The sequence below is a fragment of the Phoca vitulina genome, unplaced genomic scaffold (assembly GCF_004348235.1).
Source record: "Phoca vitulina isolate PV1807 unplaced genomic scaffold, GSC_HSeal_1.0 scaffold2, whole genome shotgun sequence".
Lineage (NCBI taxonomy): Eukaryota > Metazoa > Chordata > Mammalia > Carnivora > Phocidae > Phoca > Phoca vitulina.
The window spans coordinates 84,357,298-84,374,427 of NW_022589705.1; the positions used below are offsets into that span (position 1 = coordinate 84,357,298).

At 55.2% G+C, this 17,130-nt stretch overlaps 1 protein-coding gene across 4 annotated transcripts in view; it reads right to left on the bottom strand.

Moving 5' to 3' along the window:
• Positions 1–17,130, bottom strand: part of EPHB2 (EPH receptor B2) — a 183,650-nt gene that overhangs the window by 42,429 nt on the left and 124,091 nt on the right. For all 4 annotated transcript variants that reach the window (XM_032391665.1, XM_032391675.1, XM_032391648.1 and 1 more), the window contains exon 4: positions 1,109–1,264. In XM_032391665.1, coding sequence (XP_032247556.1) covers positions 1,109–1,264 — 156 coding nt within the window. The remainder of the gene's footprint in view (positions 1–1,108; positions 1,265–17,130) is intronic.

A 17,130-nucleotide genomic window follows, 5' to 3' on the forward strand; every position in this document is an offset into this window, starting at 1 on the left:
GAGACGGCTCTCCGCCCGCTGCCCTGGCTCCAGCCCAGGCCCCCAAAGGCTTCCTTCAAATCCCTTCTCCCCTCCATCCCCCTGAGAGATGCTTCTAGAATATAACTCTCGTTTTGCTGCACATCTGCTTAACGCTTTCCCCTTGGACTCCAACCTCCTCGGTGTTTGTTACTAGGGCCGGTCTTTGTGTGTTGGGGATCATACCCACCCGGGATCTCTTTCCCCTTCTTCCTTCTAACAGAACCCAATTTTATTCAGGGTGGTAAGATCTCCAGCTAGGAGACTAATTTCCTAGCCTCTTATGATGAAGGGCTGGCCATTGATATACTGCAGAAGTTGTTGGTCAGGACTTTTTCTTAAAAGGAGACCACTGTAAAATGTCCCTTTGTCCCTTTCCTTCTTCCTCTGTCTAGAATGTGTGTGATGGCTGGAGCTTCAGCAGCAATGCTGGACTATGGACTATGAAGTGACCCAAAGGATAGAAACCACACACTGAGGATGGCAGCCCAGAAAGAGTGAGCCAGGTCCCAGAGAACTCCATGGATTTGTCGTAATATCCCAGGACTGCCTATCTTCAGGGTTCTGCTATGTGAGAGAATAGAGTCCTATGGTTTAAGCCACTGGGGTCAGCTCTCTGTTGCTTGCAGCTGAATTCCATTCCTGTCTCTACAGGAGATGGTGAGATTGCCCTCCTAGTCACTCCTTTCTTAGAGAACCTTGGCCTGAGATTCAGGCGGCCGCTGCCAGGTTAGAACACTGGGCAGGCTTTTCTGTCACACACACCACCTGTGTTGGTTCTCCTTCTGCCAAGCCTCCCATTCACTGTCCCTTTGTGAATCGAGACCTTGACTTTATCCTCCATGTGACTGGCAGGAGGAGGTACGGAGCCAGATGTCAGCTCCACGGTCGCTGCGCATTGGCAGGGCAGAGACCCCAGGATGGTCCTTTTCCAACCAGTTTTTCATTTCCCCTCCCACCAGGTGATGGGCCGCTCCCCGCTCAAGAAAGGCTGGCTGGAGCCAGGCAGCCGCCCACCCCTTGCTCCGAGCTTTCTGCAAGGGGACTCGGGACGCAGTGGGGCATCGCCCTCCAGGGGCCCCGAGCGTACTTGTGCAGGGCATGTCGAGGGGGTCCAGGTCTGCTCTGTAGTAGCCGTTGCGGCAGACACAGTTGGTCGCCCCTTCTGAGGTGGTCCGGCTGTTGATGGGACAGTGCGTGCAGGCCTCGTCCCCTTGGTTGGCCTTGAAGGTTCCAGATGGGCAACCTGGGAGAGAAGACAAGGAGAGTCGCTGGGAAAACCAGATGAGGACTCAGGGGCCACAAGGCATGGGGAGACCATGTAGTCTCTTGGAGGGGCCATGAAGTGCAACTGTTGGGAAACCCTGTCTCCTAAGGCTCTTGGGGGTCTCCAGGCTCCAACAGGGCAGTCCTATCTGTGCCCAGAAGGTTCTAGGCTACCTGGTTTCTTGTCTCTGAAGCTGTCTATGGGTTCAGCGGGATCCCTCGCAATCCCTCTTCACCTTTTCCAGGTTGGCTGTGGCACTGCTTCTAGGGTCAATCCTGACTTACTCTGAAGACTCTGAAGAGGTCTGGGGCAGGAGCCAGGGTCCAGTCTTGCTCACTGATGGCTGGCTGAGCCCTGATTCTTGTAACTAGATTCCTGGCTTCCAGAGGATCGTGATGATTACATTACAGCAGAGACTTCCTAGCACAGTGCAGGCCACACAGAAATGCGATGTTATAGAGCAGAAAAGAACACGGTCTTTGGAAGTAGACAGACCTGGGTTTGAGTCCCAGCTTGGCCTTGTGCTAGCCGTGAGGCCGTAGACAAGCGGCTTAACCAGGCCGAGACTCAGTTTCCTTATTTGTAAAATTATGATCCTAAGACCCATTTCTGAAGGCCCCTGGGGGAATTTGGTCCAGTGTGTAAGGCACATGGCAGGAGGCCTTGCACAGTAGAGGTGCCCAACGAATAGTAGCTGTTACTGCAGTAGGTGCTGGATCAATGTATCTCACCAAAGGGAGCCTGCAGTACCAGGGACAGCCTGAGGAGGGAAGTGTTTGCACTTGATGGGCATTCAGCAACCTGGGACCTCCCAGGGGATTCGGCCTTCTTCCCTGCTCTGGGAGGATGCTCAGGATGTGGGTTCAGGCCCTGCAGCTCAGGGCTTAGGTTCTACAAGCAAGGACCACTCCTGTGTGGACCTGTGTGCAAATCCACCCTACCCTAGCCCTGGGCTGGGCATCAGGAAGCCTGGGGTCCAGGCCCTGCCCTTTTCCTGGCCTCGGTTTCTTCTGCTGCTTACTGGGGTTCATCATCCCAGCTCTGCTGTGGAGCCTGTGGAGGGGAGATCACGTAAGGGGTAAGTGAGAAGGTGGACAGGGAAGAGCTTTGCAATGGGCAAGTTCCTCGTTGGGGTGAAAGGCGGCTCAACCACGTACAGGCCGGGGGGTTCACCCGGATCACATTCCAGGCCTGTGCGCTCTGTCACCTCCGGCAAGCCACTCCACCCCTCGGAGCGTCCGTCTCCTCACGTGCAAATGGCTAACATCCATTTCCCTAAATCATTTTTCCAGCCCCAGCCTTCCAGCTTATCCTCCGTGTTCAAATCTTAGCAAACTGCCCTCCCCTCAACCCCTCAATGAGCTCCAGCCTCAGAGGCCCCCCCCCCCCCGCCCCTGGTGCTTACATTACTCGAGTTCAGAAACCTTTACTCCCCTGCCACAATTATTCATCAAGGGGTCCCCTGGCCACGCTCTTGGCTCCCTCGGGATGGGAGCTACATCTGATTCACGGCTCCTTCCCCTGTGCCGAGCACAGAACCCGGCACTCAGCAGATGCTCCATACATACATCTTGAAGCTGCCTGCTAAAGTGGGAAGGGCTTGGGCTTTGGGGATCGTGTGAACAGAAAGGCAGTGAAGAATGGTGGTTAGTGTGCAGGCTGCTTGGCAAATCCCTGATCTGCCTGTGCCAGCAGTGTGACCTCGGGCCAGTCACTGAAGCTATTTCCTTATCTGCAAAATGGGCACAAGAGTATCTACCTCCTACAATTGCTGCAAGGATTACAGTGGTTAAATTTAGGCAAAAATGCCTAGAACAGTTCCTGGCATTACTGAACTGTATCTGATTCAAACACCAATCTGCTGGGTGACCTCAGACAAGGAGTTCAACCTCTCTGAGCTGAAGTTTTCTCATTGGGATGAGAGCATCTACCCCATAAAGTGGCCATGAGGACCCCATGCGATGGACAGTGTCTGGCGTGGGGCGGGGGAGAGATTGTAGTTACAACTCAGGGCTTGCTGGATAAAACAAGCACTCAGTGTATATGCCCCAGACAATTCCCCCTGGGGCACTAGAAAACAGCACCCTCCCCCTGGGGCCCTAGTTTACCTGCCTTTTGGAGGGGGCTTCCAGTAGGTGGCAGCCAACTTAACAAAGACACTGGCTGATGCCACCCTGACCAGGCCCCACGGGGATCTCGAGTCCAGCTCCAGTCCAGTCCTTAAGGAACTATAGGCAAGAGCAGAGTCAGGACTCTGATAGAACCACCCAGGCTCTCGTGACTCCAAGGAGGATGATGAGTGCTCTGGGGGTTATTAAGTCTTCCACTGGACAGATGGGGAAACCAGGGCTTCAGAGTGTAAATATGAAACAGTCAACATTTATTGAGTTCGTATAAAATCCTGGCACTGTCCTAAGGACTTAGCCCATAGTAACTCATCCAGTCCTTACCCAGCCCTGTGATGGAGGGAAGGTTATCACTCCCATTTTCAGATGGAGGCGTGAAGGCACAGAGATGGGAGTCATTTGCTAGGACGTGAGCTTACAGCGGCTCGGTCTCAGGTGGTCTGACTCTAGAGGCTTCCCTAACCACCACACTACACGGCCCTGTGCAACCTGCGTTCCTGTCAATGGTCCAAGAGCGCTGAGTGGGGATTGGTAGCTCTAGTTCTGGGGGCCCGCCCAGGGCTCTCGCCACTTTGCTGCACTGGTTTTGGGGTCCTGAGTGCTCCTGTCCTCTGCTGCCTGGCTGAAGAGGCAGCCCACCATCTTGGCACAATCCAGTCAAGACATGCAGCCTGCAGCTCTGGCTCAAGTTAAGCAGATGACGTCTCTGAGCCTCAGTTTGCTCTCCTGTAGAATGGGGTACAGGGCTCCTGTGGGGATCTAGGATCATCCTAATAGATGCCAAAAGGTTTTGTTCCTAAGATCAGGACCCTCCTGGCTCCCTTTCAGGCAAGAGCCTGTCCAGCTTAGCACATCTCTTCCATCTGCTGGCAATTCCCTGGGCCCGGCTGGTGGGTGGCTGCCCACTCTCCCCTCCAGCCCCTCCATCTGGGCTGCCTTCCTGGCTGTCCTCTCTTGTCACCATGTCCTGGCCCCATCTCAGACTCCCCGGGCTGCCTCCTCCAGAAGCCTTCCTTCATTAGGTGTGCTGCCCGGCCACCCCTCCACCTTCCCACTGGGCATCTATGGTTTCTCTATCTATCAGCCGGTGCTTCACCAAACCTGTTCTTTCATCTGGGAAGGTGACATCACTCTCCACCCAGTCACAGGAACTCTGGATGCCTCCTCCCTACCCTCAGCCCCTGCTGCCAATTACCAGGTCTCCCCCCCCACACACCGCCCGTAGCAGTGCCCCATCCTGGCTCTTCTCTGCAGCTGTTCTACCCCTTCGGGCATCCAGAAAGCTCTTCCTACCGACTCCTTAGCCTCGTATGGCCATCTGGCCTCCTCCTGCCCACCCCCACCCCCCCAGCCAGCTTTCTAAAGTCCACACCTTTCTGTGTCACTTAAAAACCCACAATGGCACACAATGGAATATTATTTGGCCATAAAAAGGAATAAAGTACGGATACACACCACAACATGGATGAACCTTGACGACATTGTGCTTATGAAAGAAGCCAGGCACAAAAGGCTACATAGTGTGTGCTTCCATTTATAGAAAAGTATCCAGAATAGCCGTCTATAGAGACAGAAGTAGATTAGTGGTTGCCAAGGACTGGGGAGAGCAGAGAATGGGGAGTGACTGCTAATGGGGAATAGGGTTTCTTTTTGAGGTGATGAACGTGTTCTAAAATTGATTGTGGGGATGGCTGCACAATTCTGTGCATACGCTAAAAATCACCGGATTGTACGACTTAAATAGCTGAATTCTACGGCATGTGAATGATGTCACAATAAAACTGCAATTAAAAAAATCTGCAACTCCTCAAGGACCCCAGAACCCCCGGGTGGGCACCTGCCCATCTCTCAGCACCCACCACCCCAAGCCTCGTTTCCCACTGCTCCACACAGTCGACTATGTATGGTGCCTGCCCCAGGCCCACCTCCACACCTCTGGCCTCTGCCCATCCTGCCCTCACTCCCTGCAATGCCCTCCCGTTGTCATCAAACTCCTACACCCCTTTAAGACTTGGTGGCAGGTACCACCTCTTCCAAGAAGCCTTCCCTAAGTCACCACTCAGGGGCGAGGTGCCTATTTTAATTCCTTACTCATGAATGTGTAAGTGCCTGGCTGGACTGTCAATTCCCAGTAAGATGCCGGGTACCTAGTGGGTGATGAAGGGATGACGTGATGAGCTGGAAGGGCATCCAGCTCAACCACCTTGTGTGACACTTGAGGAAACGGAGGCGCAGAGAGGAGCAGGCCTACATGGCTCTTCGGCAGCAGAGGCAGATTCAGATCCCAGGTGTCCTGTGTAACTGTGGGGTGTGAGGGGCCTCGGCTCTGGTCGGCCATCTCTTGGCCCACAGAGAGGTCTGGAACAGCTGCCTGCCCTCAGTACCCAGTGCCCCAGGGGCCGTGCTGCTCTGTTTCTCACCTGGGAGGGCACCCAGTCCTGCCAACGTGCAGGTTTCAGGCACAGAACTGGGAAGTAAACAGACTTGGCAGCTGCCCCCATGGCCCCCAGGCAGGCGTCTTCTCTGAGCCTCAGTCCCCTCCTCCGGAAAGGGGGCTGATGACACATGCAAGGTGTGGGTGCGGTCAGAGTCTCTGAGTGGGTCTCCCTGCCCCAGTTTGGCCTCCCCGCCAATCCCCCACAGTCGCTGGGGAGATCTGATTAACATGAATCGGACCCACCACACTCTGCTTATTTTAAACTCACCCGGGGCTCCCCGCGGCACTGAGAACTACCCCACCCCCAGCCCTGGCCCACGAGGCCTGCCAGACTGGCTCTGTGGTCTTCCTGTCGCTACTGGACACTCCCCTCGCTCAGCTGTGCTCCAGCCCCTCGGTGGGCAAGAGCGGTGTCCCTGCTTCCCATGGCTGATCTTCTTCCTTTAGGCCCCCACTTAAACGTCACCTCCTAGAGAGGCCCTCCCTGACCACCCTGGCCAGAGGGCTTCTCTCATGACACTTTGTCTCAGTCTCTGTTTCCTTTGTTGACCCTCATCACAAGTTGTAATTACATTAGAAAACAGCTTGGGGTGCCTGGGTGGCTCAGTTGGTTAAGCGACTGCCTTCGGCTCAGGTCATGATCCCGGAGTCCCGGGATCGAGTCCAACATCGGGCTCCCTGCTCAGCAGGGAGTCTGCTTCTCCCTCTGACCCTACCCCCTCTTGGGCTCTCTCTATCTCACTCTCTCTCTCAAATAAATAAATAAAATCTTTAAAAAAAAAAAAGAAAGAAAACAGCTTATAAACTGTGTGCTGTCTTTTCTCTGCCTTGGATGTGCCTGCAAAGGGGAAGAGGAACCAGGTTTGTCCAGCCCTCAAGGTTCCCTAACTCCTGGCAGACTGGTGGGAACATAGTGGGTGCTCAATACATACGTTTGTTTGAGGAACGAATATGCCCCTTATGGGTGTCCTGAGAAAATACGTGGCCAGTGAAGGCCACGTTCGGTGCCACCATTACCATGTCAGTTTCAACAGGCCGCGTGGCTGCTCAGATCCCGCTTTACCTCTCGTCTTCGCTCCCCACGGGTCGTCCCAGGAGCCTGTCCACTATGGTGACAACGCATCCTGCTTTTCAGACTGGAAGTCCCGTGTCCCAGAAATGCCCTCAGTCTCTGGTAAGCCTCCGGTATGCATCTCTGGGCCCATCTGTTACCCCCTTTCACCTGTTTGCAGTTCCCTAGATGTCCTGGCCACACATACACACACACAGGTCCCTTTGCCTGAATGCCCTTCTCTGCATCAACCTGCCCCCTGGGACGGGGGTCTGACATGGATGCCTCTGGGAGGCCCTCCTCCACTTGCTAGAGCAGACACCTCTGACCTCCACTCAGTACCCCAGACACACGCTCTGGGCAGTGGTGTGCTGGTACGTGGCTGTCTGCAGTGGGGAGGGGGGAAACCCTGATTTGTTGTTTGCCCATTTCTGTGGCATAAAGACTCCCACCAGGGCAAATTTCATGCTACCCACCTGACGCAACTGAACGTTGGATTGGGAAGAAATGAGCATAGTCGGCTCTTGTCAGCCAAGCGGGCACCAACCGGCTCCATCCTACCATGGACCTAACCCATATGTGACTCATCTCTGTGCTGCCCATTGGTTGGTGGACCCTGGCTGGGGCAGGGGCTGGGTCTTTAATCTCCACATCTAGCAGCTAGTGCAAGGTGTGGTACACAGTAGGTGCTCAGGCAGCTCGGTTTGCTAAATGAAAGCAGGTCCGTCTCCCCAAGCGGATAGTGAGGGACTCGAGGGCCGGGGCCGTGGGTCCGATCGGCTGATATGCACACAGAACACGCAGCAGGTACTATGTAAATGTCATCTGTTATTACTCATCCAGCAGGCAGGGACAATCCTAATTCCATTTACCACGTGCTTTCCAGGTGCTGAGCCCAGTGCAGGTGATTTGCATGGATTCTCTCATGAAATCTATGTGACTACTCGCTGAAGTGGTATCATTATCACGCCCCCCATTTTACAGATGAGGAAACTGATGCCCTGAGGGGGGCAAAATGTGCCAAGGTCACATAGCTACTAAATGACAGAGCTGAGGTTTGACTCCATGTCTTTGTGATTCTGAAGATCTCATTCCCAGGTGCTCCTGGATGTAGAAATTATCAGGCAGCCTGAATGTCAGTACTGAAGACCATGTTATCAGGCCTACGAGGGGACAGGGCTTGCTGGGTCACTCAGCAAGACAGAGGTAAAGCTTGACCCCCAAACACAGGACCTGGGACCGAAGCAGCCAGCTAGCACTGGCCTTCTGCAGACGCCCAGATCCCTTGGCCAGGCAACCCAAGGCACGGATGGCAGCCGGCCGGGAGAGGGAGGGAGGATTATGGGGAAACAGATTTTCTCCCCACCTGCCCCCCGGGCTCCAGGGATAGGTGATAATTGACCGAGTGAGCCCTGAGTCAGGCCGAGGCAGGGCTCCATCTGGACTTGGCACGGCGGGGCCGCTAATTGGCACTGGGTGATCCTTGCAGCCTCCTTGGCAGACCTGCTACACTGTTCCTCACTCTCTTCCCAGAGATGCTGCTTTAATCCCCAAACCACTGAGGGCATAGCGGAGTCCAATGCTCCGTCAGGCCCTGTGTGCCAGGCCTTGTTCGGGGAGGAAGGAGCTTCTCTGCCTTCCTGGGCGTCCTGTGGAGCAGACGGCTCTGTCGGGGCAGAGGCGGGCTCACCGTCTAGCTCCTGGGAACCCGAGCAGGAGGTCTGTTGGAAGTGGACCTGGGTGTAGACCGTGGAGCTGGCCTGCCTCTCGCTAACAGTGTGACCAGGGCAAGGTCCCTCGCTCTCAGTTCCCTTGTCTGTGTAACGGGGAGAATGATCACACCGACCTTCTATTTGGGGGGAAGACTGCGTGAGTTAATCTGGAGAAAGCACGTGCGGCAGCACCTGCCTGGATGACACTGAGCGTGACACAAGTGTTCGTGTACTATCTCCATTCAATCCTGGCCCGCCACTTGCCGTGTGCTAAGCCCTGGTGATGCAGAGACCAAGAAGCCGTGGTCCCTGCCCTCAGGTGCGTGGGTCCAGTTGGAGAGATGCTGAGTTATGAATTCATGCAGTAGGCATGTATTAAGCCCCGATTCTGTGGTCAGGCACCGCGACGTGGAGACAAAGCCCCAGGCCCTGCCCGTAAGAGGCCATGACCGAGCAGGGGGCCGGCACACCTTCCTTTAACCAGGCCTGACGCTGGCCACGGTGAGCGGAGGGAGTGGGTTCCCGGCTCAGCCGTGCCCGGTTTGATGGGATCTCTAAGACGTTCTGGGTTTGGGCTGGCGAGAGGAGTTTGAGTGGACGGAGGCGAGTCCTGAGCCCAGAGAGTGGGGGAGGCTGAGCTCGGATGCCCCTGTGGCTCCCTGCTCTCTTTGCTCTGTGAGCCTGGGCCCCTTCCTGCCCACTCTGGGTACGGCTGGGACCATCTCTGTGGCCTCTGCCACCTGTGGGACTCTGGCCATGGACAGGCTCAAGCATCTAACCCTGGGCCCTCTGTTCTCCTTGAGCTGTGGATAAACTGATGCATATATTTTCAGGGCCTTATGCTGTGACTACGTCTGAGCTGAGCTTGTGGTATTTCTGCGGTGGAGCAAGAGGGGTTGGGGGGGTCTTCCTCATGCAACATGGCTTTTGCATTTCGCATGCTTCCTGCTTTTGCTGCTGAGGTTAAACCAGTGGAGTCAGCTGCTCTGGTCAGAGCTGGGCAGAGTGCCTGATCCTCTGTGCCCAGCCATGCTGGAAGCAGGTGGCAAGCTTTTGGGCTAGGAGGAGATTCCGATCACTGTGTACCTGCCATGGGCCTGCCCGGTGCTGGGCCAGCAGCTTCTCCTGCTCATAACCTCACTCAGTCCTCACCATCTCTCTGTGTAGTAGGAGGGGTTGTCCCCATTTTCGAGATGAGGAAACTGAGGCTCATAGAGAGGAATGCCTTGTCCAAAGTGACTCAGAGCCTGTGCCCCCACAGTCCATGTTCTTTCTAACTCCTGCTTCCGAAACCCTCAGTGTTCTAACTTGACGAAGAGTGCCCCACTCTGCCCTTTCAGTGTTCTCCCTCTCTCCTCCCCTGAGAAGGGGGGCCCTGCCTGGTCAGGTTAAGTCCAGGGAGTGCCTCAGGCTCATTCCCCTGCTGTGGGAGCTCCTACTGGGACCACCCAGGGGATGTCAGTCATCCCCCCCACCGCCCCCACATGCCCGGGCTACCCTGCCTGCCCCTGCCGGGTCCTAGGCTCTGTGGATCCTTGCCAGCCCCTGACAGAACCACAGAAGTCAGAAGGCAGCTGCAGGAACTGTGTTAACACGTCTCCCCTTTGCCTGAGGGGGGATCCCAGGACCTCCCAAAGCCAGTCTCCGCACTGGCCATCTGTGGCGTCCCTCCTCTACTCAAGACCCTTCAATGGCTCCCTTGTGCCTGTGGCGAGCCCAGCCTGCCTTGGCCTCCGAGCTGCAGCCTGGGCCCCGGTCGCTGCAGGTGGCTTCCGGCTCCCCCACCAGCTGTGTTCCATCTCCCGTCTCTGGGCCTTTGCTCAGGCAGTTCCCTCTGCTTTCTGCCCCCAGCGCCAGCCTGCCTCACACCTTTTTATCCTTCCAAACTCGGCTCCACCCAGATCACCTTTTGACCTTCTCCTGGGATGCCATCCCCGACCTGGTTTGGGGCCTCTTGCCCGTGCTCCCGAAGCACCTGGGCTTTGCCTCTCCCGCCGCATGATTACAGGTTCTGAGAGTCTGCCTCCTGCACTCGGCTGTAAGCCTGGGGACAGCAGGTACCAGCAATGTCTAGAACCTCCCAGCACCAGCGGCTGAGACGTGATGGACAGGAGGCCTCAGGATGTCTGTGTTGATTGACAGACTGAGACTCAGAAATATGGAATCTTAGGCTGAAGGTCACTCAGCCGGTGTGTGGACTGGAGACTTGGTTCTAGGCCTCTGGAGCCCCCCAGACCATGTCAGAGCCCCCAGAGCTCCTCCACGTGCCCCGAGGAACAGGGTCTCAAGCCATCCCACCCTCATCCTTCTTGGCACTTGGCTAACACCTGTCTCTACCTCCCCCCTTCCCACCTGCCCGACTGTGAGCATCGTGAGGCAGTCACCATACCTGCCCTGTTCACGGACTGACATAGAGCCTGGCACAGGGCAGGCCCTCTGTGACACCTCACTGAATGACAGGCTACAAGGCCTGTGGGTGCCTCAGCCCCAAGGCCAGAGTCATCAGAACTTTCATGACCATTGGGTCTTCTGACCTCTACTCCCCAGTTGTATTCGTGTGTGTGTGTGTGTGTGTGTGTGTGTGTGTGTGTGTGTGGAGCAGGGGTGGAGCTCACAGTCTCCTGGGGAGCCAGACCCTGAACCCCACAACCTGCAAAGGCAGGTTTCACACCCAGTGCGTCCAGCCCCTGGATCCTAGGTTGGGCCCAGGTCCCGGGTCCCTGCCTCCCTTCCTGCCATCCCCACACAGGGGCTGAGAGCTCCCGCACGCCCCGCAGGCAGCCCCATTCCTCCAATTTCCTCCCAATTAATCAAGCTCTGAACTTTTTAATTATCTGCCTGCAGGGTGACTCCCCATTCTGGTGAAGCAATTAAGGACATTTTCAAGTGCTGAGTGGCTGCCGGGAGGCAGCTTTGACCAGGCCCTGATGGAGGAGGTGAGTGGAGGGAGCCGGCTGGTGACAGGAGGGGTGGGCAGGAGTGCCCTTGGGCCGTGGGGCTGCTGGGAGGCTGTCCTGAGGTCCTGGCCAGGGCCACTGCAGGAATCTGGGGCCACATTGTTCTGTAGCTAGAATCCGGCTTCACAGATCCCACGCAGTGACTACGTGCCAGGCACTGGGTTAGATGCTTTACAGTCTCACTGCATCCTCACCTTGACCCTGGGAGAAGGAAATAGAATTCTCTCTGGTTTACAAAGGAGGAAACAGAGGTTCAATAACATTAGGCGGTTTCGGAGATGCAGCTGGGATTTGAAGGCAGCTCTGCGTCCACAGCCACTTTATCTGCTGTCTCTTGGAGATTGGTAGGGCCTGTCAGAGTGCCCAGGGTCACTGAAGAAGGGCGGTGGGTCAGGGGAAGACTTTGGAGATGCCACCCGAGCTTGAGATCTGCTGAAGAACATGGGCTCTCCACGTGAGGGGGGTGGGGGGTGGCAAAGGGTGTTGCAGGTGGAGGGGGCGGCCTGTACACAGGCTCAGAGGCGTGAAATGGTATGGTGTGTGTATGGGGAGCTACAGGTAGCTCAGGGTCACTGAAGCATGAAGCTCGAGGCTGGGGAGGCACGTGGGGTCTGGGTCACCGGAAGTCAGGAGAACCTTCTCGATATTCTGGTCCAAGCTCCTCATCTTATGACTGCAGAATACACAACCCAGAGAGCAACAGTGACTTGCCTAAAGTCACACGGCCAGTTAGTGGCTGATGGAGCCTGGGCTGCAGCCCAGGAATCCTGACGCCCAGGTCGGAAGGGAAGCTAAGGGGGCAGAGGAGTGGTGGCCATCAGATCCCTGGTTTCCTGCCTCCCACCCTTGCCTGCTTACCTCTCCACTTGCCTTTAGCTGCAATCTGTACTCAACACAGCAGCCAGAGGGATTCCTGCAGAACAGGAATCAGCTGTGTGGTGCTCCTCTGCTCAAAGGTCTTTAACAGCTCCCACCTCAGAGTAAAAACCATAGCCGACAAAGCCCACTTTACCTCTCTGGTTAAATTTACCCATGGTATTTTATTCTTTGTGATGTAACTGTATCCCCCTCACCTCTCTGAACTCACCTCCTACTGCTTTCCCTCTTGTCTACTCCACTCTGGCCCTCTGGCTATCCTGGAGCCCATCAGGCCTCCTCTCACCTCAGGGCCTTTGCATGTGCTGTTTCCGCTGCCTGGTTCAAGTCCTAGCTCAGCTACTTCTTCACTGTGTCCCTCTCTGAGCCTCACATCCCTCATCTATAATTGGGGTTAATGCTGCACACCCCACCTGCCTCCCCAGGCTAACATGGAATCCTGATGACAAAGCAGGGAACAGAGAGAGCTCCACAAAGACCCTCCCTCCAGCTCTAGGCTATCACTGCAAGAAGGCTTGTAAAGGTCCTCACTGGGTCCTTGAGAAAACAGGCCCTTTGATGAGCAGTGGGCTCCAGGCCCCCAGACCTTAAGCTGGATCCACATGCTGGAGCCTCCCAGCCTGTAATCCTCGGGACTCACAGATGCTGGAAAAGCAAGTGTTAAATAATAATCACGATGTGCCGGAGGGGAAGCCGGATGTGTTGGAAAGCTTGACACATCTGGCAGGGCCAGCCCTAGTCCCCCGGCACATCTGGCTGCTGTATTGACAGGTGGTGCAGTGGGTCACTGAGGAAGGGCCTGGCGGGTCCAGACCCAGTGCCACGAGGGGGGGTGATGGCCGGATGGAGCCGAGGAGCATCTCCCACGCGGCCCACAGACCATCGCCCTCTTGCCGGTCCCCTTCGGGCCATCTGCTGTACTTTGGTGGCTGTGCTCTGAGAGGCCAACTTAGGATCCAGAACCTAGTCTGCCAGATTCTAAAACCCCTGCAACGTTTTGTCGGCACCAGCTGCCCCTGCCGGGGCTTGGGGAGCCAGGAAAGGCCCCTCCCCTCTCCAGCTCGGGGTGGGGGGCGGTGTGGATTTTCGGGGTCACCTCATGTAGCACTTCCCTTTCTATGGGATCCAGAAATGTGGTCATCAGCTCTACCTGAGGGAGCTCCCTGGGCTGAGACTGGCTTCCTCCCTCCTCCCACCTGCCCCAAGAAAGCCATGGTCATTAATAAAGGACACAATTAGCTGTCAGCGGAGAACATGTCTGGAATTTTTTACCTGCTCTGTGCGCTCGGTTAAGGCAACAAACCCCCGGACCCCCCGGGGAAGCAGCTACCACACACCTTTCAGGGGCCCCTTTGCCTGGGCCCAGGGCAGGAGGCGCCTGTGACTTTTTCAGTGTGGGCTCCACAGGCCTGGGCCTGCGCAGGACAGTTTTTTCCAGGCTAGTGGAGAAAGTGACCCAGTGAGAGAGAGTTCCTGGCAGAAGCCATTTTTTTTTTTTTTAACCCAATAGGCAATACAATTCAATACAGTCTTCTCCCCCTTTCTGTGCCGACTTTGAGTCTTTGGGGCTAGAAGGACTTTAGAGAAAAGCTAGTTCAGTCTCTCATTTCACACCTCATTTTACAGCTGGGGAAACAGAGACCCAGGGAGGGGAAGTGACCTTGTTTGTAGCACAGGGAAACAAATATGCTTCTCTTTAATGCAGTTTGGATTTGTAGCCAAAGTCTGAAGGAATGTTTCCAAAGACCCTCCCAGTCACTCTCCACACGCCGCCAAGCCCCGGCTGTGCCGAGGCCGGGGAGGAAGAGTGGTGAACGAGGAAGATGGGGGCCCTGCCCTCATGGAGCTGAGGGTCTAGGACCGTGACGGAGGGAGAGAAGCACCAGACAAACACAAGCACTCCACGGTTTGTGATGGCCACGGAGGGGACCACCAGGTGCTGAGGCAGGTGTAGGGGGGTCACCTTAGGGAGTGTGGCCTTTCTGAATGGTGGCATCTAAAAAGACAATCCCTGGGGAGAAGCACATTTGGCCAAGCAGGAGCAATATTTGCAAAGGTGGGACAAGCTCAGTGCCTTAGTTTCTCATTCAGTGTAATGGGGGAGAAGCTGGACAGTACTGGGCACTTGGTGCCCATTTGGCCCCACTGTCTTTGACCCCACACAGACACTACTATGCCTGGGAAGACACTTGCTGCCTGGGCACCTCTGTCCTAACCATGCCACGAGGTCGGGATTTGTCACCCCTATTCTGCAGATGAGAAATGGAGGCTCAGGGCAACGAAGGGCCTTTCCCAGGGCATAGGGACCGCAAGCTCAGGAGCCCGGGCCTCCAATACCTGCCTCTCTCTCCCTGACCTTCTGGGTGCTTCCAGAACCACTGCTTTCCCCAGGAATGCAAAGTTGGTCTGCCTGAGCCCTGGCAGCCTGTGACTTTAATGCTAATGAAAATCCCACTCAAGAGGGATGCCTCGAGGAAAGGAGGAAACAGGCTTAGAAACACAAACAGGGAGAGGGGGAGCTTACCCACATTCACACTGAGGCTCTTGGGTTGGGGGCCTGCAATCGCTCTCCCTCCTAGGGGTACAGAAACCATCACCTCCTCCCATTGGCTTCTGGGGAGCAGGAGTGGGCCTTAGTGAACCCAAGCCATAAATCAAATGCACAAGATGTGGCTTGGCAGCCATCCCAGTGAAAAAGATCTGGGGGTTTGAGTTGACCACAAGCCAAAAGCTGCTGAAAAAGCCAATGTGGTCTTAGACTGTAAGAGTAGAAATAGAGTGACAGCCCAGCATCCTCCCTGTTGTTCAGGCAGCGTCAGTCTTGAGGTCCGCATTTTATGGAGGTCCAATGAGTGACAGTGGCCAGGCTTCCAGCTCGTTTTCCATCTGCAGCCATCTCTGGGTTGTGCTGGAGTTGCTTGGAGTGGGGTCCCTGGTAGGAACTCTCCCAGACAGCATTTTCTAGGCCCACAGCAGAGTTCCAGAGCCCCACTTACGCTGGAACATTCTCTTGTCTGGATCCCTGGGAAGGATGAGTTCTCTCCTGAATCCTGCTCAGATTTTGTCTCCGTGTTCTAGCACTCCTGGACACTGGAGATTTGAGATCATGTGTGTGGTTTCACTAGGGCCCGCCCTTGATTTGAGGATGGATTTACTCAATAAAAAAAAGCCCAACAAGTTTTTCCGAAGTAATGACTTTGCATCCAGCTCTGTGTGGGGCACTCGGCACAGAGTGGAATAAGACACTAGCTTGAAGTCCACTTCAAGAAGGGGAAGAATGGATATGATCAGCTAGGGGTATCAAAGAAGGTTTTCCAGAGGAGGGGCCATTTGAACTGGGTATCAAAGGATGAGTAGGAGTCCATCAGGGCCGGAAGCAATGAAGGACATTTCAGGCAGATGAATAGTGTGTGCAAACGTATGGAGGGGGGAAGGGCAGGGTAGGGTGGCTGAGCTCGGATGTGTGTGTGGGGGGAAAGGTGGGATACAAGGCAAGAAAGGTGATCTGGGGTTATACCACCATGGGTTTTGTGTGCTCAGTGATGGGAGTCTGGGGTTTCATTTTCTAAGAGCAGGGAAGCCAGTGGTGGTCTTGTGCTAGTGCTCAGATGGCCACCCCGGGGCCCTCAGTGCTTTCCCCTCAACAGCCTCCCAGGCCCTCGCCAACTCATGCCCCAGCCCTGCTGCTCTAGCCTCTGCCCACCTATCCTCCAGTCTCGACTCTTTCCCTGTCTCCTCTCCTTGTTTTCCCCCATTCTCCCCTCTTGCAACTCTCAAATCCTTCTTCCTGTGTTGTGACCAGTCCCAACTCTTCCATCTAAAAATGGACTATAAAATGAATGAGCTATTAACAATTACTGACAATGGCCACCACCATCTGTAACAAGGACCTACTGTGTGCTGGGCGGAGGGCTCCATGCAAGTTATCAGGGAGCCCTGCGTCATAGCGGTCAGGGGCACAGGCTCTGGAGTCAGGGTTCATCTGGCCTTGAACCCTGGCTCTCCCTACTGACCTCAGGCAAGTTACGCAACTTCTCTTTGTGCCTCAGTTCCCTCATCTGGAAAATGGGTCTACCGATAGGACTTACCTGGTGAAGATGCAGAGTTAATACAGTGAGTTAGTGTCCTCCAACGATTCTTTTTTTTTTTTTAATTTCATTTTTTAAAGTCATCTCTGTGCTTTAGGTGGGGCTCGAACTCATGACCCCAGGATCAAGAGTCGCATGCTCCATCGACTGAGCCAGCCAGGCACCCCCATCAACAATTCTTAGAGTGATTCTATAAGGTAGGTCCTACTGATAGTCGCATTTATAGAAATAAGTAAAGTTCAGTAAGGAGACGTAACCCACCCTCAGGCAGCCTCAGGGCTGGGAGGAGAAGAGTGGAGCCCTACATCTGAGGCCAAAGGCAGGGTCTTAACTACTCAATCCCATGGCCTCACATCTTCCAGGCTCATGCCTGGACTGGGCCTAGGGACCCAAAGCTCAACAGGCTTCCAGCATGGTGGGGAAGATGCCCAAGTAAACAGGCAGTTTCCACAGAGTGTGATTAGTGCCAAGGGATACATGGGGGGAGGAGGTGCTGGGCTTGGGAGCAAGGAGGAGGGCACCTTCCCATTGTTATTTCCTGGAGGTGATAATATTACAACTATCTTGCAAGACAAAGAAGAAAGACAAGACAAAAGAA